The following is a 27,116-nucleotide window of genomic DNA, read 5'->3' as shown; positions in this document are numbered from 1 at the left end:
AGCCAGGCATTGACTTTTCCTCTCTAGCTATGAAAGTCCTAGACCTAGATACCATCTTCTTCCAGTAGAAAGCTGTTTGATCTTTATTGAAAATCTGTTGTTTAGAGTAGCATTCTTTATCAATGATGTTAGCTAGGTCTTCTGGATAACTTGCTGCAACTTCTGCATCAGGACTTGCTTTACCTTGCACTTTCATGTTATGGAGATGGCTTCTTTCCTTAAACCTCATGAAGCAACCTCTGCTGGCTTCAAACTTTTCTTCTGCAATTTCCCCATCTCTCTCAACCTATTCATAGAATTTAAAAGAGTTTAGGGCCTTGCTCTGGATTAGGCTTTGGCTTAATGGAACGTCTTGACTGGTTTGATATTCTATCCAGACCTCCACAACTGTCTCCATATCAGCAAGACTGTTTCACTTACCTAACATTTGGGTGTTCAATTGAGAATTACTTTTATTTTCCATGGAGAACTTTTCCTTTACATTCACAGCTTGGCTGTTTGGTGCAAGAGGCATAGCTTTTAGCCTTTCTCAGCTTTGCCATACCTTTCTCACTAAATTTAATCATTTCTAGCTTTTAATTTAAAGTGAGAGACATATGACTCTTCCTTTCACTTGAACACCGAGAGGCCATTGTGGGGTTATTAATTAGTCTAATTTCAATATTGTTGAATGGTGTCTCAGGGAGCCCTAAGGATGGGGAGAGAGATGAGGGTAACAGCCAGTTGGTGGAATACTCAAAAGACACATAACATTTGGCCGGGCACAGTGGCTCACACCTGTAATCCCAGCACTTTGGGAGGCCGAGGCAGGCAGATCATGAGTTCAGGAGATCGAGACCATCCTGGCTAACACGGTGAAGCCCCATTCTCTACTAAAAGTACAAAAAATATTTAGCCGGGCCTGGTGGTGGGCGCCTGTAGTCCCAGCTACTCAGGAGGCTGAGGCAGGAGAATGGTGTGAACCTGGGAGGCAGAGCTTGCCATGAGCCGAGATCGCACCACTGCACTCCAGAGCAAGACTCCATCTCAAAAAAAAGTATCTACAGAGCATAATAAAGCAACATGGAATAAAATGGGATGTAGTACCTGTGTACTGCTATACAGGTACTGGTCCGTGGCCTGTTAGGAACCAGGCTGCACAGCAGGAGGTGAGGCTTGGGCAAAAAAGTGAAGCTTCATCTGTATTTACAGCCACTCCCTGTTGATTGCATTACCACCTAAGCTCTGCCCCCTGTTAGATCAGTGGCGGCACTGGATTCTCATAGGAGCACAAGCCCTACTGTGAACTATGCATTTGAGAGATCTAAGTTGCATGCTCCTTATGAGAACCTAATGCCTGATGATCTATCACTTCTCCCATCACCCCCAGATGGGACTGTCTAGTTGCTGGAAAACAAGTACAGGGCTCCCATTGATTCAACATTATGGTGAGTTGTATAATTATTTCATTATATAGTACAATGAATAATAGAAGTAAAGTGCACAATAAATGTATTGCACTTGAATCATCCCAAAACCATCCCCCCAACCCTTGGTCCATGGAAAAATTGTCTTCCATGAAAGTAGTCCCTGGAACCAAAAAGGTTGGGGACCGTTGCCTTACACTGTGTCCTTTACATGCTGTCACTCATTTCACTTATCTATAAACTATAATCACCAGATATACTATTGCTATTTTTTTATTTATCTGTTAGATTAAAAGCAAGAAAAATAATTTACTTCTATTGATTTCTTCTCTAATACTCTTCCTTACTCTATGTAAATTCAAGTTTTGACCTCTGTATTTTCCTTCTCTGAAGATCTCCTCTTAACATTTCTTGTGAAGCCGGTCTCCTGGTGCATATGGCCTCAGTTTTTGTTGGTCTGAGAAAGTCTATTTCTCCTTGACTTTTGAAGAGTGATTTTACTGGATACAAAATTCTAGGTTAATGGTTGTTTATCTTTCAACAGTTTAAATATCTCATTCCACTCTTCTTGTTTGCGTTATTCCTAAAGAGACATCAGTGTATTCTTGTCCTTCCATTAGTAAGTTGGTTTTTTCCCTCTTATTTCTGTCAGGGTTTTTTTCTTTGTCTTTGGTTTTTGGAAGTTTGAATATGATATGGCTAGGTGTTGATTTTTTAATATTTATCTTGTTTAGTGTTGTCTGTGTTTCCTGGATCTGTGATTTCTTCTTGTGTGACATTAGTTTTAGAAAATTCTCACTTCATTCTTACACTTCAAATATTTTTTGTGTTCTTTCTCTTTTTCTTCTTTTTATGGTATTCCCACTGCATATATTTGCAGTTTTTGTTATCGTCCCACAGTCCTTGAATATTCTGTTTGTTTCCTTTATTCTTTGTTCCCTTTGCTTTTCAGTTTGGGAAGTTCCTGTCGACATATCTCACATCTTCAAGTCCACTGATTCTTTCCTTGTCTGTATCCAGTCTGTTGATGAGTCTATGAAAGACATTGTTTATGTCTGTTAGTTTTTTTCTTATTTCTAGCATTTTCTTTTTATTCTTAGCATCTCATCTCTGCTCACATTATCCATTTGTTCTTGATAATCACTTTTTCCATTAGTCTTAGCATATTTATTATAATTATTTTAAATTCTCAGTCTGAAAATGTCAAAATTTGTGTGATATCTGAGTCTGGTTCTAATGTTAGCTTTGCCTCTTCTTCTGACTCTGTGTGTGTGTGTGTAGGGGGGGTTGTTTGTTTGTTTACTTTTGGCATGACTTATAAGTTTTTGTTGAAAGTCAGGATGTTTCAGTTAAGCATCTGAGGTAAATAGCCTTTGGCGTGAGGTTTTATGTTTTTCTGGCTAGAAGTTAGGCCATGTTTAATGTTTGCTATAGCTATAGGTGTCAGAAGCTTCAATATTCCCTGGTGTCCTTTTTTTTCTTCCTTTGTTGTTGTTGAATTTTTTTTAGAAACTCCTTTTTAAATATAGCCTGTAGCTTGTAGCTCTGTCAGTTCTAATACACTGTTATACCATACTGGAAACCTGCTGATATGGTGGTAAGGTAATGGGGAGGTGAAATATTCTATAATCTTATGATTAAATCTCACTTTAAAAAAGTGGGCCTTCATCTAAGGGCTGCGACTTTGGTAAGTTTCTCAGCCTTTATTTTTTTTCTACTGTGTAAGACGAAAAGTCTAGGGAGGGCCCTTGTTTTCTTTTTTTTGAGAGGGAGTCTCGCTCTGTCGCCCAGGCTGGAGTGCAGTGGCGCGATCTCGGCTCACTGCTAGCTCTGCCTCCAGAGGGCCCATGTTTTCTAATTGCTTTTCCTGTAAGTCAGATAAGGCTCTGCTAAGTCAGATAAGGCTCATGAGACAGACCTTTGTAAGGCAAAAAGAACACTCTGGGCATATTAGAAACGGTTACTTACCCTCTTCCATTCCTGGAAGCAGGGAGGAAGTTTTTTTCAGTCTTCACTGTGAGATACTGGTCTCTGAAGGAAATTCACACAAAAGTATGGGTTCTCTCCAGAGACTGACCTCCCGCCCCAAGAGGTTTTTAATTCTGAAGATTAGCAGTTTGTCAATTGCTGTTTAAGGGTTCCTGCAAGTTAGTGGCTCCAGCTAGAAGGGCTGATTCTCTGTATTCAAGGGTCTCTCCAGCTTTCAGAGTGGTAGATTGCCCTGTGACTTCGGTTCTCTGATAGATCCAGGAGGAGTTGTAAATTTTCAGTTTGTTCATCTTATTTCTTGTCGTGAGGATGGTACTGATTGATGACTTGCAACTTTTTACATGTCTGAAAGGAAACTAGAAGTCCTCATCCTTGTTTATCATCATTAAGCACAATGTTGACTATTAGTTTATCCTTGAAATGTATAAATAACATGTGATTGTATAAAACATTTTTGAGACTCCCTCAAAAGTGTCCTTCGTTTAAAAATATCTAGGAATTGCTGTTTAAATTCTGTGTAATTGGAGAAAAGGACTTTTGAGTAGTCAAGAGTTTATATTCAGTGTTTTTAGGACTTTATTTTTCTAGGCTACAGTGTTCTTTGAATAAGTGGTATCAGGCAAAGTTTAAGGCAGGCCCTCTACCTTGCCTTTAAACATAGGAGTTTTGCTTTTGTTTTATATATAGGGGTTTAAAGTAATATTTTGTTTGAAAATAAGATTCTGTTGCTAAAAAGACATTTGAAAAACACTTTTCTGGAATGTATTGCTCCTCATAGATTTCTCATTAAAAACTGCTGCAGAAAGATGAAAATTATTTTCCCTTAAGAGGAATAAAATCTATATTATATATTTAGAATTGCATTGTTGAAAGTCAAACCAGAAATATAGAGGATCTCAAATATATTCTAAACAAATATTCCTGTGTGAAAACTTGTCTGTCTGTGAACCAAGGACTTTTACTTGGTACTGATAAAATTGATAATTCCCCAACTGCCCACGAAATCTTCTCAAGTGATGTTGAGGTTCAAATCACTAGGTTCCTACTGAACTTTATACAGTTACAATACCTCCTAAAATTCCTATTATAAGGTGTAATTACTCCTACTGTACAAGCCAGAATAATTTTAGTTTGTTTGTTTATTTGTTGGGTGACCCAGGCAATTTTATTACTTTATCCCTGAACCTCAGTTGCCTCATGGATAAGATGGGGATAATAATAGCACTCATTTTATAATTATGAAGATTAAACACATTAATGCAAGGAAAACACTTGAGTATGTGTCTATCAAATGCTCAACACTTAACATGTTATTTATACGTGCTGATGTCTCAAACAGGCGTGGAATGTTAAACACATAAAACAGGAAGTTTTAGCCATTGACATATTCTCTTAAGCTGCCCCCACCCCAGTTTGCCCAAGCCTATCGAGATAGTGTCCTTAATCTTTGCAGGTGTTGGATTCAAGACAACCATCAGATGGCTTTCATCTGCACAACTGAATATAAATGCAATTTTGGCTGTTTGCGGGGACACAACACTAGAATTTAATCTTCTAACTTGACTTGGAAGCATTCCTGCCAATATAAAAGATTTTGTTTGAGGCAGTGGAGAAGCCAAAGCCTGCTCCTAGGTTGAACTTCCAGCTCATGGCCTAGTTGTAGTCCTGCTGCAGGTTCTGCTGCAAGCTATTTGCTGCCTTCTTGCTGAGGGTCATGTTGGGCCTTGCAGTCATGCAGGGGGGCAGCTGAATGAAGGGGTCAGATTTTTGAATCCACCCATGTTTGAGAAATTTCCATGTCTGTTCCTTATTCTTAAAACCAGTATCCCACTGGCCAAACTGGGTTACTGTCCACTTCCTTGTTTCAGAAGCTTCTCTTTTGCCCAGCTAAAGATCAGTCTGTGGCAAGGCCTTTCATCTCACCTGGTCTGTGTGCCCCTTGTCCATGTTGCCTTTCTTTTCCAACATCACCTCTGTGTCTGTTTTCTCTTTCCACAAGTTTCCTGCTATCCTGCTCTCTTTCCTCTTCTTTTTTCCCTTTTCAGAGCCGTGTCCTCAGTGAGTGGCTGCTGTTTTTCTTAGACTTCAGTTTCTTCTTTGCTGTGACCTTAGGGCCATCGCTTATTGCGATGTATTTTGGAGCCTCAATTTTGACTGGCTTCTTTTTACTTCGTATCCTAAGGCTACTCTTCATGGACCTGGAGGGCTTGGGGTGTGGCCTAGGAGGGTGTCTCCCTTCTGGTGGATTTTTTTTGTCTTCTTCAGTTTCCCACTATGTTCCCTGGGCCTCCCCTGCTTCCGTTCTTCCCCAAGGCTGCCTACTCCTTGCCCTCCTTCCCCACTGAGCAAATGTAGGCAACATCCCTTTCCTTGCAGAATCAAGGGATGAGAAGGGCTGAGAAGGCTGTGGGGTCCTGGGCCCCTTTTTTTCCTCTTGTGTTTTTTGAACTTCTTGCCAACTCTGGTCTCCTCACTGTGTCTGGGATCTGGGGAGGTTTTCACCCCAGAGCCGTGGAACATGCCAAGGGTCACTTCTTTTTCTTCTCCCCGCTGAGGAACTCCGAGTGGTCAAGCACCTGCTTCCTGGGGCTGGGTGACTTCCCTGTCCGTCTGTCACCCAACATGGCCTCAGGTTCTAGGTGCTCCTTAGGGTGCTAAGGCTTGTCTTTTTTTCACTAGAGGCATCTCTGGTGTCAGCCCTTGTACCACACTCTTGGAGTGGGATATGGCTCTTATAGGAGGAACATCAACAAAATGATTGTCATTGTTTAAAATTGAGATTAAGTCTCCAGTTCTTTGACGACCTTCTTTCTTTTTTCCTCTGGGATCCCAAGGCCCAGGTCTACTTTGTGGGCCTAATTATTCCCATAACTCAAACTTTTCTGCCTCCAGATGACAGCCTACTTCATGATGACCCAGAAGTCCTGGAATAAGACTTTTGTATCGAGCTGGCTAAGATTTGAATAATGCTTTGTCTGATAGAAAATTACTCAAAACAGCAACAGACACCAACTTCACTATATTTTGCAAATGATTGAAAATTTACAGGTAGCTAGAGTTTGTATTCTAGAACAAAGGTAGATTGATTTACATGATTACTTCTGCTTCTTCCAAAAGTATTGAAGCATCTAAAGACTAGTTGAATGTTACACATAAAACTGCCATCTTAATGATGTGAAATTACTTGAAAGAGTAAAATATCCAAGTGGAATTTTTAAATTCATGATAACGTGCCTCAGCAAGTACTGCTTAATTTTAGGTAAACTGCCAGTTTAGGTTGAAATTAATCAGTAGTTAGATTGTTCAGTAGCTTGACTTAAAAATGTCAGTGGGAGAAACAAATTGAAATTAGTTTCGTAGCATCATTTGTCTCAATTTTGTGGTCACAAAACCAGAAGAGATCTTCGGAGGGTTATATGTTGCTTTCTGAAGTTTTATGATATTAGCACAATGCCTTGCACGTAAAATGCTTTTAACTAACATATTTTTGACTAAGTTAAATGAAAGAAGTTTACCTAGCTTGATTCTAAAGTCATCAGTTCTTTGGTGACCTAGCCTGTTGGCATCTTGCATTTTCAATTGTCAGGATAACAAGTCGTCATCATCTTGCTGTTTCTAGGTTGATAAAATATTTTGTGTGAGAGCGCTGGAAATACTAGATATTTTGCTAATATTACTATCCTTATAATTTGAACTAATGAGCCTTCATAAATGTGAGATTAACTTCATTTAATAATTTATTTTTGGTAACATCAGTTTGAGAAATATGTGTTCCTTAGGCCTTAACTACTGATTTGCCATAAATAATTTTTTTCAACTAGGAAATACCCTGATTTGTACCACACATAGCAGTAGAATTTTTACCTTGCTCTATTCTTTAAAACATTGAATACCAAAGAATTTAATTACTTAAAGACGTTATGAAATGCCAAAAGGTTACATAACCATGGGAAGAATTTGCCAACTCATGTTAAAAACCTTTTTGTTATCAAATATTTACAGTAGTTGGGAAAAGAATTTCCTAGGGTGAGAATCTGGTATGTAGTTCAGCAAAAACAAAAACAAAGAAACCTTATTTATTCCTTGGAAACTTGTGCGTATAATAAGGAGAATTATATACCAATGCTAACCTCTTATCTAGTATGCTTTCAGAATTTATTTGCCAGTATGATATCATAGATACTGTATATAAAAGTATACCCCCGTTTATACCTAGTAATACATCTATGTATATTATTCGAGTAAACAATTATGTATTATCACATAGAAGGAAAAAATCAGGTATTTTGTGTTAGACGTACCAGATTTCAAATCTTAGTTCTCTTACTTAGCTGTGTGATTCTGGAAAAGTTACTTTTTGAAAGCACACTTCCTTAGCAGTAAAGGGATAATTTTATGTTCAAAGAGCAGTCATGGAAATCAAATAAGATGAGGTATGTGAATATGCCAGATACATAATAAATTCTGAGCAAACAGAAGTTCAAGTAGAGAGGTACTTTGCACTATGTGCAGCTTTGTCAAGAATGGTGTGAAGTGATATGTTGGCATATCTTTCCTAGAGAAGAATGAATGTCTAAACTAGAATTTAAAAGTTTGAAATTATTTGGTATGATTTTTTTATTTCATTAAAAGCACACAGATACACACATCATCATTTATTTTTATTTTATCTCCAAGTTTATATTTAGCTTATTTAGAATAACATTGTTGGCCAGGCATGGTGGCTCACATCTATAATCCCAGCACTTTGGGAGACTGAGGTGGGTGGATTGCTTGAGGTCACAAGTTCAAGACCAGCCTGGCCAACATGGTGAAACCCCGTCTCTACTAATAATACAAAAATTAGCTTGGTGTGGTGGCAGGTGCCTGTAATCCCAGCTACTCGGGAGGCTGAGGCAGGAGAAGCACTTAAACCTGGGAGGTGGAGGTTGCAGTGAGCGGAGATCATGCCGCTATACTCCAGCCTCCTCAACAGAGTGAGATTCTGTCTCAAAAAACAAAACAAAACAAAGCAAAACAAAACAAAACAACATTGTTATAATACCTGAATTGTACAAATCAGCTTTCATAGCACTTTTCAAATGTGAACTATATTCATATTTGTTTGGCAGGTACACATTTTAAAAACATTTTAAAACAAAGTCCCTGATAATTCACTTTTATATTTTACTATTTTAAGTGACTGCTTCACAGACCGGCAGGTTAATACCACTGGATGCGGGAAGGTCAGAGAGCAAACACAGAAATCTTTTCCTGTAATAATTATTAGGAGGAAAGGAAAGGAGTCAGAACTGAGGGCAGCTGGTTTGGGTCATCCTCCATATGAATCCTTTACTATATTTGGGATATTTCCTACAATTTCAGTCTTACTAGGAGGCAGGACCCATCTTTGTACAAAAGCCCCTCAAAAAGGCCAAGTACTTGCTTCGTCCCCTATTGCCTTTGGCAGGTACACTAGTCAATCAGTTGTTCCCACCTATGACTTTTAATCTGGATTGACTGTAGCACAGAAGCTGAGATTGGAGAATTCATTCTTGTAGGAACAGCAGTATTTCGTTTCCAAGAATACCAGTACTGATTTTCAGTTTTCCAGTTTGTATTTATAATGTTTCATCATGTATTAAGGAAATAAATTAATTTCTCTTTAATAGTGAAGTTAGTACTTTTTTTCTATTTTGAACTTTTGCAACTGGATAAAATAAAGTTGGGTAACCTCTTGCCAAGGTTGTTGGTATATTTTTTTCCCCAAAATTTTAGCAGCTTGTTACTAAGTCTTATTTGAATATATAATAATGCTTGCCCTTGATACTTCTTTTGACACAGAATATTATGTATCTAAAACAGTTAAATGCCAAGGGTGGAGGTACAATTCAGGGTTCTGCAACCAATAATAGTGCCTTTTTTAAAACTAAAATATGTTTGCAGTATGAATTTTTTGGATGTATAGTCTCACATGTACATTTATGTGCGTTTATTAACATTTATGTGCCATCTTACTTTTTAACTAGAATATTCCTGCAAAAAAAAAAAATCCCTGGCATTTTAAGTGAGGTGAGTTTGTTTGTTTGTTTCAGCAGGAAGGCTATAAAGAAGGATATGGAATACTTTTTGGCCACTAAAGAAAAATAGCCTGCCAAGACCTTGAGTAAATAAGAAAACTCCAAATGAAACTGTCTGTATTGTTCATTCTCATGTTGCTATAAAGAACTGCCCAAGACTGGGTAATTTGCAAAGGAAAGAGGTTTAATTGACTCACAGTTCTGCAGGGCTGAGCAGGCCTCAGGAAACTTACAATCATGGCAGAAGGGGAAGCAAACATGTCTTTCTTCACATGGCAGCAGGAGAGAGAAGTGCTGAGCAAACAGGGATAAACCCTTTATAAAACCATCAGATCCCATGAGAACTCACTATCATGAGAATAGCATGGAGGTAACCCCATGATTCAGTTACTTCCCACTGGGTCCCTCCTATGGCACGTAAGGATTATGGGAACTACAATTCAAGGTGAGATTTCGGTGGGTACACAGCCAAACCATATCATTCTGCCGTGGCCCTTCCCAAATCTCATGTCCTCACATTTCAAAACACAATCATGCCTTTCTAAGAGTCCCCCAGAGTCTGAGCTCATTCCAGCATTAACCCAAAAGTCCAAGTCCAAAGTCTCATTTGAGACAAGGAAAGTCCCTTCCACCTATGAGCCTGTAAAATCAAAAGCAAGTTATTTACTTCCTAGATAAGTAGGGTATAGGTATTGAGTATATATACCCATTACAAATGGGAGAAATTGGCCAAAACAAAGAGGCTACAGGCACCATCCAAGTCCAAAATCCAATAGGGCAGTCATTAAACCTTAAAGCTCCAAAATGATCTCCTTTGACTCCATGTTTCACACCCAGGTCACGCTGATACACAAGGTGGGCTCCCAGAGCCTTGCGCAGCTCCGCCCCTGTGGCCTTGCAGGGTACAGTCCCCCCTCTCAGCTGCCTTCATGGGTTGGCATTGAGTGTCTGCGGTTTCTCCAGGTGCACAGTGCAAGCTGTTCATTTATCTACCATTCTGGGGTCTGGAGGATGATAGCCCTCTTTTCACAGCTCCATAGGCAGTGCCCCAGTGGAGACTCTGTGTGGGGACCCTGATCTGCTCTAGCAGAGGTTCTCCATGAGGGCTCTGCCCCTGCAGCAAACTTCCGCTTGGACATCCAGGTGTTTCCATACATCCTCTGAAATCTAGGTGGAGGTTTCCAAACCTCAATTTTTGACTTTTGGGTACCCACAGGCTCAACACCATGTGGAAGCTGCCAGGGCTTGGGATTTTTATTCTCTGAAGCCACAGCCCAAGCTGCACCTTGGCCCTTTTTAGCCATGGCTGGAACAGCTGGGATGCAGGGCATCAAGTCTCTAGGCTGCAGGCAGCATGGGGGGCCTGGACCTGGTCCAGGAAATAATTTTGTCCTGCTAGGCCTCTGGGGAGAGGCTGCCATCAAGGTCTCTGACATGCCCTGGAGACATTTTCCTCATTGTCTTGGTGATTAACATTCAGCTCCTTGTGACTTACGCAAATTCATGCAGCAGGCTTGAATTTCTCCCCAGAAAATGGGTTTTCATTTCAGGAAATTTGTACCTAGTAGCCTATGTGAATATTTGCTCAGTTGAACCAAACAGTTCTTCACTAGAATAAAAGAAAATAGAATTTGGCTGAAGGGGAATTAAATGAAGAATAGAAGCTAATCCTGAGCTTTCACTGCAATGGTTTAAATAACAAGCAGGAGACCAACTATTATAAATTATAGTGATGATGTAATTGAAAAATACATATTTTTTAAATCGCCAGTGACTGAAAGTGTCAAAAACTTGTGGCAGTAACTATATTAAATATTACATTTTGCATTGCTTTCCCAGATATTGATAAATTCTGGTTTCTTTCTTTTGAAAAAGTAGCAGGATCAAAGAAAAAGTGTTGTTTCTGTTGTTTCTACTTAGAATAACATTTGTTTTTATATACTTAAGTGTGAGATTCAGTAGAGAGGAAAAGATAAAAGATGGAAAAGGGGATAATTTATGAAGAAACAATAGAATCCAATGTTGTAGAAAAAAACCGGGTTCTTTTCACACAACCAGGAAAGATTAGGCTCATAGACACATAGAAGTGTGAGGAGTGGAATTTACTAGATGAGAACGGAAAAGGAAAAACAGCTCAGCAAAGTGAGATGGAGTCTTGCTTACAGGTTTTCCACCTCACAGATTTATTCTCAGCTTACCACACAGGAAGAGGAGTGGCCAGGCATCTCCCTGCTGCAAATGGCAGGAACTTCCCGAGGCTCCACCCCTTCCTCCCAGTGCAGAGGCTGGTCAGAGATTCTTCGAGGAGCCCTTTTAAACTTGGGTGTCTCACCAATATATACGTGAAGGAGTTAACCTGGGAAATAGTAGCTACATTTCGCTGAGATCCAAGGTAAAGAAAGGATGAATAATGACTGAAAATCTAATGTAGAGAAGAAAATCAAAGAAGCTCTAATGAAATAAACTTGTTTTTTCGGTAATAAGCATTTTTTTTCAGAGACATAAATGTAAGATATTGTCTCTAAATTTACAAATACACACAAGTACAGAGGAAGACAAGCTCTAAAATAAGATTGAAATTCAGTATTTAACCAAAGTTGAATTGCAGGCAGTTTCTATGGAGAATATTTTCAGGAGCAGAAATGAATAAAATTAGTTGTGAGCGATAGTGAGTGTTGCTTGCTAATGGAGGCCATTAACTTGAAGGTGGACCAAATGTTACTGAGCAAAGCTTGCAATTTTGGAATAGTTGTGGAGAAGATCTCAGAGTAGAGGATTAACAAGATGGCCCAGTGAAGAGACAAGGGGTTACCAGTACCACCACTGCCCCTTACCGCCACTACTGCTACTATTACTGATCATGATGACAATAGCCCTTATTTATTTTTGGCCTACTGTTTTCCAAATAGATGTATACACATCAAATTTAAGCCTCACACCCATCTTTAAAAGTAGATTCTCAGTGAGTAAAATGAGTTTCAGAGGATTCTTTTTTGCCCAAAGCTGTTGCCAATGGTTGTACACATGAAGGAGGGAACCAGTCACATTGTATGTGTCATATGTTGTATATTTATTACAACAATTTTTCAGCACAAGACAATAAAGTATCTTAAGGAAGAATATTGTTTTAATTTGTACAAAGGGGCCGGACGTGGTGACCCACACCTGTAATCCCAGCACTTTGGGAGGCCAAGGCAGGCAGATCACTTGAGGTCAGGAGCTTGAAACCAGCCTGGTCGACATGGAAAAACCCCGTCTCTAATAAAAAATACAAAAATTAGGCATTCTGCTGCATGCCTGCAATCCCAGCTACTCAGGAGGCTGAGGCAGAAGAATCACATGAACTCAGGAGACAGAGGTTGCAGTAAGCCAAGATTGTGCCACTGCACTCCAGCCTGGGCAACAGAGTGAGACTCTGTCTCAAATAATAATAATAATTTGTACAAAGCTATCATATTACCCTGGAGTGGCAGCAGTATATAAAATTATATCAGTAACAGTCCCAGTTTTGTTTAAAAACACATACATACTCAGAGAAGGCTTAAAGAAAGTATACTAAAATGTTAGCATTATGGCTATATCACAAGTAATTTTTATTTGTATTATTTTTGGATACTCTTGAATTTTCCCACTTCCCCTAACATATTTTTATGATTTATGGGTTGGTGGTAGGGAGTGGAGGTGATTGCCGGAGTAGTTTTAAGAACAGTTTTCTAGATATGACAGTAAACAGTAGCATTCTGCTTCATCACTTATACTTCTCCCAATCCATCCAGTAAATATCCATAATGTTCTGAAAACTCAGTATTTATTTGCTTTACATTTCTTTAGAGTTTAACTCTCCAATATTACATGTAAACTTTTAAAACTCAGGTATTGGCCAGGCATGGTGGCTGGCTCACGCCTGTAATCCCAGCACTTTGGAAGCCTGAGGCAGGTGGATCACAAGGTCAGGAGTTCGAGACCATTCTGGCCAACATGGCGAAACCCCGTCTCTACTAAAAATACAAAAATTGGCTGGGCATGGTGGCAGGTGCCTGTAGTCCCATCTGTTTGGGAGGCTGAGGCAGGAGAATCGCTTGAACCCGGGAGGCAGAGGTTGGATTGAGTCGAGACCGTGCCATTGCACTCCAGCCTGGGCGACAGAACAAGACTCTGTCTCATAAATAAATAAAATTCAGGTAGTTCATTTAATGGATTTGGAACCCTTAACTACTTTTCACCTTCACGTGATTATTGCAACCAGCTTCATTTATAATTATATGAGAACTTTACCTTGAACCACCACAGCATTCAATGAATAGCTTTTATGACTAGAGTAGTTAGATAGAAAATAGACTTGGAATGAAGAAAATAGTAGTAGATTGAAGAGAAAAATAGACTCTGAGGACAGATAGACTAATGAACACTTTAAAATATGTTGTCTTAAATTCGTATACACATAACTGTGTGTATTTATTAATTAAAATTGATTTAAGGAAGTGCTATCATTTTTCCTGTGGCTGCTAAATTCACCATTTTTATTGTTGCCAATAAACTTGATTCATTGTATGTATTGAAAAATAGTTTAGAAATAGACATTGTGAATACTGAGTAGTAGTACATTTGGATTTTGGTTTCTGTGTATACGTGTGCACGTGTGTGTAGACTTAATATATTGCAGTTAATGATTTAATAGTATTTAGGTAATGTCTTAAAAACACAACAAGAAATGCTTCCTTGTGGCAATAACTAGTATGTATAACAGAACTCAAGTCATATTTCATATTAATGAAATAGCATTGTGAGTTCTGAGAAGTAAACAAAGTTCTGAAATTTAAAATGTGTTTACTGATTTTAGCCTCACAATATACTTTTGTAGGTATTTATATAGATACATGTGATGGAAATTAAATATATAACTTACTCTTTCTGACACTGTGTTATATAATTTAGTATTTAATTAACTTCTGATTAAATTTTATTTTAAAATATTAGTCATTCCTAAAGGAAGAATAATTTGGGATACTGGATATTTGTTACACATTAAAAACTGGTTCAAATATATATGTGTTTATATGACAGCCATAAAAAGTCAAATCCTAAGAGATCTTTGCTTTAGATCTTAAAGATATTCATTGTGGCTGGGTGCTGTGGCTCACACCTGTAATCCCAGCACTTTGGGAGGCCGAGGCGGGTGGATCATGAGGTCAGGAGTTCGAGACCAGCCTGGCCAACATAGTGAAACCCCGTCTCTACTAAAAATACAAAAATTAGCCGGGCGTGGTGGCGTGTGCCTGTAGTCCCAGGTACTTGGAAGGCTGAGGCAGAAGAATCGCTTGAACCCGGGAGGCGGAGGTTGCAGTGATCCAAGATCGCACCACTGCACTCCAGCCTGGCGACAGAGCGAAACTCCATCTCAAAAATATATATATATATATTGATTGCACAAATATTTGAGTTATTCATTAGTAATTGAAGCCTTTTAATACATTCTTTGCTGTCTAGATTCCACTGTTCTCTCTCAATTCCATATTGTCTAATAAAGGACAATAAAATCTGACTTCCTTCAGTTTTGTGTGCTTTGCCACCTGCCCACTCAGACATCATAGGATATGTGCTGGAGGAGTGAGAGATGGTACTTAACAACGTGGACAGACATATAAATGTGGACTTAAAAGGCAGACTTACTAAAACTTATAGAATTTGAACTGTTGGATATGCTTGAGTTATTATATCTAATATGAAATCTAGTAAATGAGCAATTTATAAAAGTACAATAGAATATGATATTTGTTTATAAGATAATGTTCTATGGTGTTTTTAAATGATATTTTATTCACTTTTAAGAGATTTTTAGTCAGCCTTCATTGAAGGTAGGGAATTAGGAATAAGGGATGTTAAAACAAATTACCAAAAGTGTTCAGTACAACTGATGATTCTACTTAGAAATATAAGTAGAGAAATTTTTGAAATAGTTTCAAAATATACTTGAATACATCCAAGTGTCTACTACTATTATTTTTTATAGGTGGTTTCAGACACCTTCACAGGTTTTCTACCATGCAGCAACTGAACATGGAGGAAAAGATGTATATCCAGGGCAGTGTCTTTGGGAAGGTTGTGAGCCTTTTCAGCGACAGCGATTTTCTTTTATTACCCACTTGCAGGTACACTTTTTAAATATTATTTGATCAGTAACTCATTTGCATTAAAGATTTTGATATGCATTCTGTTGCTTCCTCTTTCTCAATAAGGATAAGCACTGTTCAAAGGATGCCCTACTTGCAGGATTAAAACAAGATGAACCAGGACAAGCAGGAAGTCAGAAGTCTTCTACCAAGTAAGGAAAATGAGTTTACTTCCTATTGTACATACAAAAAGAAACTAGGCAAAACACAAGAACAATGAAATGCAACTTAGCATATTAGGAGACCAGAAACCTGGGTTCTAGTCCAGCTCTGCCACAAACCAGCAATGTGACCCTGTTCAAATTGCTTAGATTCTCTTGGCATCACTTTTCCGTTTGGCTGGACAATGTGGTCTGTAAGTTACCTTTGAGCTCTAACACTGATTCTGTTTTGTAGACTAGTCAGTCATTGGAAGTAATGACAGATGGTATATGAGAAATACTTTGTAAACTAAAAGTACTGTGTATGGTTCTTTTTCCTGTAAGAGAGTAATCATCTATTTGATAATGGCAAAGAGATTTCATATCTTGCCATTATCAAATATATATATACACATACACATATAAACATACATAACACTGGTTTACAGTTTAAAGATTGTTTTCAGGTTGTCTCATTTAATATTCAGCATTAGCTTAAAATAATTTAATATTCAGAATTAGTAAAAATGTATCAGAAATACCCCTGCTTTTCAAATGTGAAAAGAAATATTGAAAGTCATGCAGCCAGTTACAGTGTCAGAAACAGTGTTTCTTCATATATGATAAGTCAGCATCTCCATTGCTATCTCACCAGAGCACACAGATAATGATGCATTTTATCTGCTTGGCCAAAGAAATCTACAGTAGTTTGAATCATATTTTACATAAAATCATCTCTACAGTTCTTCCATTCTGTATATTTCATAAATAACAGAACTGTAGTGAAAGGATTGATTGAAATTATGAAATAATGATGAAATTTAAGTTATGTAAGTAATAGTTTGAAATGTGGTATTTAGCATAATTCCATGTTATCATACTGTGTTTTCCTGGATGACCAGTGTCAGTACATTCTTAGGTAGTATTATTACTTTACTCTTAGGTAACATTTGGAAATAATTTGTAGCAAAAATTGTAGACTTTTCTTGTTAAAATCTTCACATTATATTCAAAGATGAGAAGGCTGTAACTATGACGTTATGTTGAATTTGTCTTGATTGCATACTTACCCAGTACGGTAACTTTAAAGATGGAACATCTATTTGCTTTAAAATTGATAGATTGGAAAATAAAAGACTTGAAACTTCACCTTGATACTAAGAGCCCCTTTGCCTAAGCTGTCACAGAGCATAAACGTTAATGCTGGCCCATTGGACCTTTAGTCACCCTGTAAACACAATTTTTAAATAACCAGCTTAAAGAGATTGGCAGGATGGTCATAGTTGTCAGTCTGTCTGCAGTATCATGTTAACTCTGTCTCGCTCTCTCTGATCAATTTAGGCAGCCAGCTGTAGGGGGCACAAGCTCAACTCCTAGAGCACAGAAGGCCATTGTGAATCATCCCAGTGCTGCACTTATGGCTCTGAGGAGAGGATCAAGAAACCTTGTCTTTCGAGATTTTACAGTAAGCATGCCTTGAAACCCTTATCTGTAAAAGTCTGAGTCCTGTGTGATTTAGATCTTTATTCTTTCTTTTTTTTCCTTTCTTTTTAAGGATGAAAAAGAGGGACCAATAACTAAACACATCCGACTAACAGCTGCCTTAATATTAAAAAATATTGGTAAATATTCAGAATGTGGTCGCAGGTGAGTAATATGTTTTCTGTAGCCAAAGTGAATTTAGTTTATTTTATTTTTACATATAAGTTAATAAAATTAGATAACTGTATTTTCTTCATTGTTTTTCTCATCAGTTTTGCAAATACATCCAAAAGTTTATGCCTAGGTCAGGCCATGATGAGCTCTTAAAAGTAAAAAATAAATAGAAGTTAAAACAACCAAAAAATGGTCCTTTAAGTTGTTTTATTAAGTTAATTTGTCTTACTGGCCATAGAATTTAGAATAAAAAGTAGCTCTACTAAAGAGGAAACTTAGGAGTTTATTGGGGAAAACAAAGGAATTGATCATTTGAATCACGTGGAGTCCAAATGAAATTCAGTTTGACACTTGTCATTTTCATGTACCCATCAATGTCATAAATAATGTTAAGGTATATGTATAATACTCTGAAGTTTTAAACTTTCCAATGAACTTAAGCAAAAGAAAACCCAGGATTTTGTAGATGTACAGAAACCAGAAGGGATAACTTATTAATTCTTGAGAGAGCAAATATAGAATATTTTGTCGATACCTTGTCTTCCTTAGTTACTTTTCTGGAATTCCTCCTGCATCTTCAACTGACCACTCTTGGGCTGCCTCTCTGAGAAGCTGTCCTCAGATGCATCTTGTGTTCCTGATAGTCACTTTCTATCTCAGGCTCTCCCTTTCACATATTAGTTCCATCTCCTTAATGTATTTTGAATCCATGTTAGTTCTTCCCTGCACCCCTATTTTACCTTGTTTTAGGTCTTTTATGATATTCTTTACAATGACCTTTAAACTGAATTTTCTAAGCATAAAAATAGTGGTATCAATTATAAAAAGAAAATGAATTTGACTATATTGTTTTAAGATTTCGCTAAGTGGAAGGTGAATAGCATTTAAAGCTAAAGTTGAAAAAGTTATCTGTAATGGCAAATGTTACTATATTTATTTAATCAAGTATAAATGAACAAGAAAATTTTTCACACTTGAGCCAAGTTTTTTTAGGGAAAAAAAGAAATGTAAAGGTTTAATAACCATACGAGAATTCTAGTATCTTCATGATTTAGTTCATAACATTTCTTTTTACTTTTCTTACTTTATTTCCCTCCTAACCCCTTTTTTGTTTCATAGCCTACATTTCAGTGAAACTAAGCCACATGCATGTTCCTAATCACACTGGGCTCTTTCAAGTCACACTTTGTACCTTTGTTCCAATGCTCATACTATTCTCCCTGCCTAGAATGCCCTCCTCCCTGCGTTGCCCACCTATTGAATATCTGCTTACCCTTCATGATTCAGCTCAGACATGAGTTTCTTTGTGTAGCCTTTCCTTTGCTCTATTCCTCTTCCCTACTGAGCTTGTTCTCCTCTATTTTTACAACATGTCTATCTTAAAACTTTTAATCTCATTGTTTTGAAAATGTTTTTTTATGCGGCTTTTTCCCTTACAGAACTATGTGCAGAGACTTCCTCTGATTAATCTTTGTAGCTTGAACACTTAGCACAGTGCCCAACACATTATAATCTCTACCTCCTATTCATCCTTTAAGATTCAACTCAGTGGTTACTGCTTCCTTTCCTGACATCTTCCTTACTACCTTAACCCTGACCTGGAGCACAGTACATATTCCCTACTGCCCCATGTGTTGCATGTTACCACCTTAGATGATGAGCTCTTTGAAGGTAGGGATTCAGTATTTTGATATTTGTATCTTTAGTGCCTAGCATAGTGTTAGCAATATGATAGTCATTCAGTAAGTATTTGATTGATAGACAGGTGGTGGGAAATTCATTCTCCTAGAGTTCTGATCTGGAATTTGTGTGTGTTTTGTTGTTGTTGTGTTGTTTGTTTTATTTTGTTTGTTTTTTGAGACAGAGTCTCGCTCTATTGCCCAGGCTGGAGTGCAGTGGCACAATCTCGGCTGCCTGCAGCCTCTGCCTCTAGGTTTGAGCGATTCTCCTGCTTCAGCCTCTCGAGTACCTGGGACTACAGGCGCTCGCCACCACACCCAGCTAATTTTTGTATTTTTAAGAGAGACAGAGTGTCACCATGTTGGCCAGACTGGTCTCAAACTTCTGACCTCAAGTGATCCACCCACCGCAGCCTCTCAAAGTGCTGGGATTACAGGTGTGAGCCACTGTGCCCGGCCTCTTTTTTTTTTTTTTTGAGACAGAGTCTCGCTCTGTTGCCCAGGCTAGAGTGCAATGGCGTGGTCTCGGCTCACTGCAACTGCATCTCACAGTTTCAAGCGATTCTCCTGCCTCAGCCTCCTGAGTAGCTAGGATTACGGGCAACTGCCACTATGCCCAACTAATTTTTTTTTTTTTTTTTTTTTTTTTTTTTTGTATTTTTAGTAGAGACAGGGTTTCACCATGTTGGCCAGGCTGGTCTCGAACTCCTGACCTCAGGTGATCCACCTGCCTTGGCTTCCCAAAGTGCTGGGATTACAGGCATTAGCCACCATTCCCGGCCTGATCTGGAATTTGTGTAGAAAATTGGAATGCTAGAAACAACTTTGTAATTTTTTTAAGGGCCTTTTCTTCACATTGAAATTGTACATTCTAGGCAAAGCTTCTTTGTCTAGAGCTAATAAAATGTTGAGCCAAAAGTTTTCATTTCACTGGTTTTGTTTTGTTGATTTTGTTGTTTTATTTATCTCTAAACCTTTCAAGTATTTTCTGGCATCTTCAGGTCCTATGACGTTAGAATAGTAGAGTCATATGAATTAAGACAATCCATTAAGTCTTTCTATTCACTCGCCCAATCCAGGTTGAAATCCCCAGTATAGAACTTCTGTTGAACATCTCCACTGATGGGGAGTTTTACCTAAGCAAGAATACTGATAGAAAATCTGGCAGAACCCACATGTGTGGAGAGAGTGTAGAAAATCAGGCAGCTACAAAAGATAATTCTCTCTTGATAGTTCTCTAGTGGAATAATGCGAGGCTAGACGTGGTGGCTCATGCCTGTAATCCCAGCACTTTGGGAGGCTGAAGCAGATAGATTGCTTGAGCCAGGCATTCGAGATCAGCCTGGGCAACATGACGAAACCCCATCTATACAAAAAATTTTAAAAATTAGCTGGATTTGGTGTTGTGCACCTGTGGTCCTAGCTACCAGGGAGGCTGAGGTGGGAGGATCACTTGAGCCCAGGAAGCAGAGGTTGCATTGAGTCGTGCTCACACCACTGCATTTCAGCTTGGGTGACAGGGTGAAACTCTGTCTCAAGAACAAAAAGAAGTAATATAGAGTGTGATCTTTTAAACTAAAGAAAAAATGGCCAGGCTCGGTGGCTTATTATAATCCCAGCATTTTGGGAGGCCGAGGCAGGTGGATTACAAGGTCAGGAGTTCAAAACCAGCCTGGCCAACATGGTGAAACTCTGTCCCTATTAAAAAATACAAAAATTAGCTGGGCATAGTGTCATGTGCCTGTAATCCCAGCTACTCGAGAGGCTGAGGCAGGAGAATTGCCTGAACCTGGGAGGCCTCCAAGGTTGCAGTGAGCGGAGATCGTGCCACTACACTCCAGCCTGGGCAACAGCCTGGGCAACTCCCATCTCAAAAAAAAGAAAAAGCAAGTAAGATATATGGAAATTTACCCTCATTCTTATCGTAGAATATCTTGAACAGTATAAAAATATCAGCAGCTTTTTATTTGAAATTCAGAATCTAATAATTTGAATAGTATAAAATGTTTAATGCATCTCATCTCCATTCTGATCGAGCTTGAGCTCTGGAAAAGTGCAATATATTTGCCTTCTTTTGATATATGTATATTTAATGTATAATGCAAGGGTCTTATTTAAAAATCAAATAGTATGTTTCTCTAATGAACAACACAAAAAGGAAATTAAGAAAATAATTCCATTTATCTATTTATTTGTTTGTTTATTGAGACAGAGTTTTGCTCTTGTCACCCAGGTTGGAGTGCAGTGGCATGATCTTGATTCACTGCCACTTCCACCTCCCAGGTTCAAGCGATTCTCCTGCCTCAGCTTCCTGACTAGCTAGGATTACAGGCACCCACAACCATACCCAGCTAATTTTTGTATTTTTAGTAGAGATGGAGATTCACCATGTTGCCCAGGCTGGTCTTGAACTCCTGATCTCCAGTGACCCAACTGCATTGGCCTCCTAAAGTGCTGGGATTACAGGTGTGAGCCACCGCACCTGGCCAGTAATTCCACTTGCAATAGCATCAAAAAGAGTAAAATACTTAGGAATTGTCTTAACCAAAGAGAGAGAAGATTGGTACACTGAAAACTACAAAAGATTACTGAAAGAAATTAAACAATATATAAACAACTGGAAAGATGTCTCATATTCATGAATTGGAAGACTTAATTTAAGTGAGATGTTAGTACTTCCAAAGCATTCTACAGATTCATTGCAACCTGTCAGCATCCCAATGATTTTTGAAAAAATAGAAAAATCCAGTTATGTGTGAGTGACACAAGGTGAGGGTTGTAGATGCAGTTTCCTGTTTTCATCATATAGACAGGGCAGCTCTGCTGCAGAGATGGTCAACGTACCTAAAACCCAAAGAACCTTGTGTAAGAAGTGTGGCAAGCATCAACCTTACAAAAGTGACACCGTATGAGAAGAGCAAGGATTCCCTGTATGCCCAGGGAAAGAGGCCCTATGATTGGAAGCAGAGTGGCTGTTTTGGGCAGACAAAGCCAGTTTTCCAAAAGAAGGCTGATGTGGTTTGGCTCTGTCCCCACCTAAATCTCATCTTGAATTCCCACATGTGGTGGGAGGGACGTGGCAGGAAGTAATTGAATCATGGGGGCAGGTCTCTCCTATGCTATTCTCATTATTGTGAGTAAGTCTCACGAGATCCGATGGCTTTAAAAAGGGGAGTTTGCCTGCAAAAGCTCTCGTCTGCCACCATGTGAGACGTACTTTTCACTTTCCGCCTTGATTGTGAGGCCTCCCCAGCCATATGGAACTATAAGTACGATAAACCTCTTTCTTTTGTAAATTGCCCAGTCTTGGGTATGTCTTTATCAGCAGCGTGTAAACAGACTAATACAAAGGCTAAAACCACGATTATGCTAAGGCTGGAATGTGTTGAGCCTAATAGCAGATCAAGAGGATGCTGTCCATTAAGAGACGCAAGCATTTTGAACTGAGAGGAGATAAAGAAGAGAAAGGGCCAAATGATCCAGTTCTAAATTTTGGGATATTTTTCTTTTGATTTTGAAGAGAAAACGTTGAAGCTGTAGAAAAATTATAGGAAAATAAATACGGTGATAATCTTACTCAAAAAAAGAAAAATTCGTTCTAGAATTCATACATAATCTCAAGAGACCCTGAATAGCAGAAATAATCTTGAGAAAGAACAGTGTTGCAGGACTCCCACTTCTGATTTACTACAAAGCTAACATAATCAAAACAGCGTGGTACTGGCATAAAGACAGCCATAGAGACCAATGGAATAGAAGAGAGGGCCCAAAAGTAAGCCCTCACATATTTGGTCAAATGATTTTCCATAAGTGTGCCAATTCTTCATTCAATGAGGAAAAGACAGTCTTTTCAACAAATGGCATTTGAACAACTGGATATATACATCAAAAAAGTTGGATACATAACCTGTACCATATATAAAACCTAAATATAAGAGCTAAAACTATAAAACTCTTAGAAGAAAACATAGGGCAAAAGCTTTATAATATTGGATTTGGCAGTGATTTCTTGGGATATGACACCAAAGACACAGGCAATAAAAGGAAAACCAGACAAACTAGACTTCATCAGAATTTAAAACTTGTACATCAAAGGACACTATCAACAGAATAAAAAGGCAACCCATAGAATTAGACAAAATAATTGCAAGTCACCTGTCTGAGAAGAAACTAATATCCAGAATATATGGAGAATGCCTAGCTGCTGTGGAAAACAGTAAGGCAGTTCCTTAAAAAAACAAACAGAATTATCTGTTTCATTCAGCAGTCCCACTTCTGAGTATATTCACAAATGAATTGAAGGCAGGGAATTGAACAGATATATATACACCAATATTCATGGCTATTATTTACAACAGCCAAAAATTGGTATGGAGGCAACCTAAGTGTCTATCGATGATAGACAAAATGTGGCATGTACATACAATGGGATATTATTCAGTATTACAAAGGAAAAAACTTTTAATTTGCATATAGTAAAGTTCACCCTTTTTAGTGTACAGTTCTATGAGTTTTGAGGTTTTTTTAATCTTTGAGACGGGGTCTCACTTTGTTGCCCAGGCTGGAGTGTAGTGGTGCGATCATGGCTCAATGCAGTCTTGACCTCTCCAGGCTCAAGTGATCCTCCTACCTCAGTTTTTGTATTTTTACTAGAGATGAGGTCTTACCATGTTGCCCAGGCTTGTCTTGAACTGCTGGGCTCAAGCAATCCACCTGCCTCTGCCCCCCAAAGTGCTAGGATTACAGGCTTGAGCTACTGAGCCCGGCCTACAAAGGAAAAAAATTCTGTGACATATGCTACATATGAATAAACTTTGAGGACATCATGCTAAGTGAAATTAGCATGACACAAAAGGACAAATATATGGTATGATTTCACTTACGAGATACCTAGAAGAGTCAAATGCATAGAGACAGAAAGTAGAACAGTGGTTACCAGGGGCTGGGGGGAGTTCAGGAATGGAGAGTTACTGTTAAGTGGGTAGAGAGTTCCATTATGAGATGATGAAAAAGTTGTGGAGATGGATAGTGGTGATGGTTGTACAACAGTATGAATGTACTTAATGCCACTGAGGTGGTTAAAATAGTACGTTTTATGTTATGTATGTTTTACCACAATGGAAAACTAAAACACAACAAAGGAAGGATTTGGGAAAATTGGAAGTGACTGCTAATGGGTATTGGGTTTCTTTTAAAGATGATGAAAATATTCTAGAATTGATTGTGGTGACGGTTGCACAATTCCCTGAATATACTAAAAACGAGTGAATTTTTGTTTAAATGGGTGGATTGAGCCAGACGCGGTGGCTCACGCCTGTAATCCCAGCACTTTGGGAGGCCGAGGCGGGTGGATTATCTGAGGTCAGGAGTTTGAGACCAGCCTGGCCAACATGGCAAAACCCCACCTCTGCTAAAAAATACAAAAATTAGCTGGGCGTGGTGGCGCACGCCTGTAATTCCAGCCACTCAGGCTGAGGCAGGAGAATCCCTTGAACCCAGGAGGCGGATGTTGCCGTGAGCTGAGATCATGCCACTGTACTCCAGCCTGTGTGACAGAGCAAGATTGCATCTCAAATAAATAAATAGATTGTATAGTGTGTGAATTATACATCAATGAAGGTGTTAGAAAAAATAAATTTTAAAAAATCAAGGCAGGGCGTGGTGGCTCACGCCTGTAATCCCAGTACTTTAGGAGGCTGAGGCAGTTGAATCACGAGGTCAAGATATTGAGATCATCCTGGCCAACGTGGTGAAACCCCATCTCTACTAAAAATATAAAAATTAGCTGGGCCTGGTGGCACATGCCTGTAGTCCCAGCTACTCAGGAGGCTGAGGCAGGAGAATCACTTGAACCTGGAAGGCAGCGGTTGCAGTGAGCCAAGATCATGCCACTGCACTCCAGCCTGGCAACAGAGCAAGACTCTGTCTCAAAAAAAAAAAAAAAAGTAGTAGTAAGTGCTATAAAAGTTATAACCAGGCTGGGCGCAGTGGCTCACGCCTGTAATCCCAGCACTTTGGGAGGCCAAGGCAGGCTGTTCATGAGGTCAGGAGATCGAGACCATCCTGGATAACATGGTGAAACCCCGTCTCTACTAAAAATACAAAAAATTAGCTGAGCGTGGTGGCAGGTGCCTGTAGTCCCAGCTACTCAGGAGGCTGAGCAGGAGAATGGCGTGAACCTGGGAGACGGAGCTTGCAGTGAACCGAGATCCCACCACTGCACTCCAGCCTGGGCGACAGAGCATGACTCCATCTCAAAAAAAAAAAAAAAAAAAAAAAGAAAAAAAGTGTGTGTGTGTGTGTGTATATATATATATATATATATATATATATATATATATATATATATATAAAACCAAATAGTTCCCTACTTTATAAAACCAAATAGTTCCCTACTTTGCCCCCACTACCCACCTCCAGGGGGGGATCCTGCAACAATTTGAGCTAATGCAATTGCTTTCATATTTCAAAAGAATATGTCTGTGTTACTATTTCTTAACTTACCTAAATTTATACATTTATTGACTTCCCTTTTAAGAAATTGGATAGTCTTAAACCTCTCTTCTTCCCACTTTCCTTTTTCCTCATCATATTATTGTTCCATCACAGTCGTTGATTAAATCTTAAATCAGATGTTATTGTTGGATTGTTTGATGTTGAGCCAAGTGTTATACTATTATGTTTTTCTTTCTCTTTTTTATTTTTATTTTTTGAGACAGAGTCTCACTCTGTCACCCAGGCTGGAGTGCTGTGGCGCGATCTCAGCTCATTGCAACCTCTGCCTCCCAGGTTCAGGTGATTCTCCTGCCTCACCCTCCTGAGTAGCTGGGACTACAGATGCCCACTACCATGCCTGGCTAATTTTTTTATTTCTAGTAGAGAATGGGGTTTCACCGTGTTGGCCAGGCTGGTCTTGAATTCCTGACCTCAAGTGATCCACCCACCTTGGCCTCCCAATGTGCTGGGCTTACAGGCGTGAGCCACCACACCCAGCCTTTTTGTCTCTTTGTATTACGCCCATAAAAAGCATGAGTGCCATGCCTTTTGCTTGGCTTTTTATGGGCCTAGTATGATTTTACCATGTATTTTAATCAATATCTTTCAAGCATATCAATAAGCTGTCCATACACAGTTGTTAAACTTCTATCAGATTTTCATTTTTAGAATTTTTTTTTCCTTGCAAACTGCCCTTCCGCAGTCTAGACAGGTTGCTCTCTGGACCTGGTACACAGCTCTTCTCAGGCATTGTCTCCATGTTGAATCCCTTTTCGTTGAAACCCATTTATTTTCTTTTCTTGTTTTACTGTCTTCATGTAAAAGCATATCCTTTCAATAATTTAAGACACTCCATGCCTAAAAATGTCTGTAGTCTACCCTTACTCTTGATAGTTGTTGGCTGTACATAACATTCTAGATTGAAAAGTCATTTTTCTTTAAAAATCTGAGGATATTGCTCTGGTGTATTCTAGCACCAGCTTTGCTGTTGAGAAGACTAGTGATATTCTGGTTCCCATTTCTTTGTATGTGATCTGTTTTCCTCCCTCTATAGAAACTGTTGTGGTCTCTTTATTTCTGAATATTCTAAGGTTTCATGATGATGATGTGTCTTCAGGGGGTGTTTTGTTGTTTTAATTGAAGTTATTATTTCGTTTTGGTGGGTCCTTTCAGTCTGGATATTTATATCCTTCAGTAATGGGAACTTTTCTGGTATGTTTCTTTTTCTTTTTTCTTTTTTAGCTTTCTGTTTTCTCTCTGTTTAATCTATTTTTTGGAAATTTCCTTAATTATTTTATTTTGTTTTGTTTTATTTTATTTTTGAGACAGAGTCTCCCTCTGTAGCCCAAGCTGGAGTGCAGTGGCGCGATCTTGGCTCACTGCAAAAAATAACCTGTGAATATAGAAGTTGAGAGAATATCATTTTATAGAAAAACAAAATAGGCATATTTTGTTTTGTATCAAAACAAAGTGAGTGCTTAATTTTTTAAAACCTCACAAAATTAAACATTTATATCAAAAA

General features: G+C 38.7%; 1 protein-coding gene and 1 pseudogene across 1 annotated transcript in view; one reads left to right on the top strand and one right to left on the bottom strand.

Moving 5' to 3' along the window:
• LOC105470091 (AT-rich interaction domain 2) overlaps positions 1-27,116 on the top strand; it is a 187,103-nt gene that overhangs the window by 155,759 nt on the left and 4,228 nt on the right. The window contains exons 17-20 of the mRNA XM_011721841.3: positions 15,465-15,603; positions 15,691-15,776; positions 17,106-17,229; positions 17,320-17,411. Coding sequence (XP_011720143.1) covers positions 15,465-15,603; positions 15,691-15,776; positions 17,106-17,229; positions 17,320-17,411 — 441 coding nt within the window. The remainder of the gene's footprint in view (positions 1-15,464; positions 15,604-15,690; positions 15,777-17,105; positions 17,230-17,319; positions 17,412-27,116) is intronic.
• Positions 4,950-6,560, bottom strand: LOC112424642 (lysine-rich nucleolar protein 1 pseudogene; annotated as a pseudogene).

The sequence above is a fragment of the Macaca nemestrina genome, chromosome 10, assembly GCF_043159975.1.
Source record: "Macaca nemestrina isolate mMacNem1 chromosome 10, mMacNem.hap1, whole genome shotgun sequence".
Taxonomy (NCBI): Eukaryota; Metazoa; Chordata; class Mammalia; order Primates; family Cercopithecidae; genus Macaca; species Macaca nemestrina.
The sequence above is the reverse complement of the archived record's forward strand: the minus strand, read 5'-3'. Positions and strand labels throughout refer to the sequence as shown.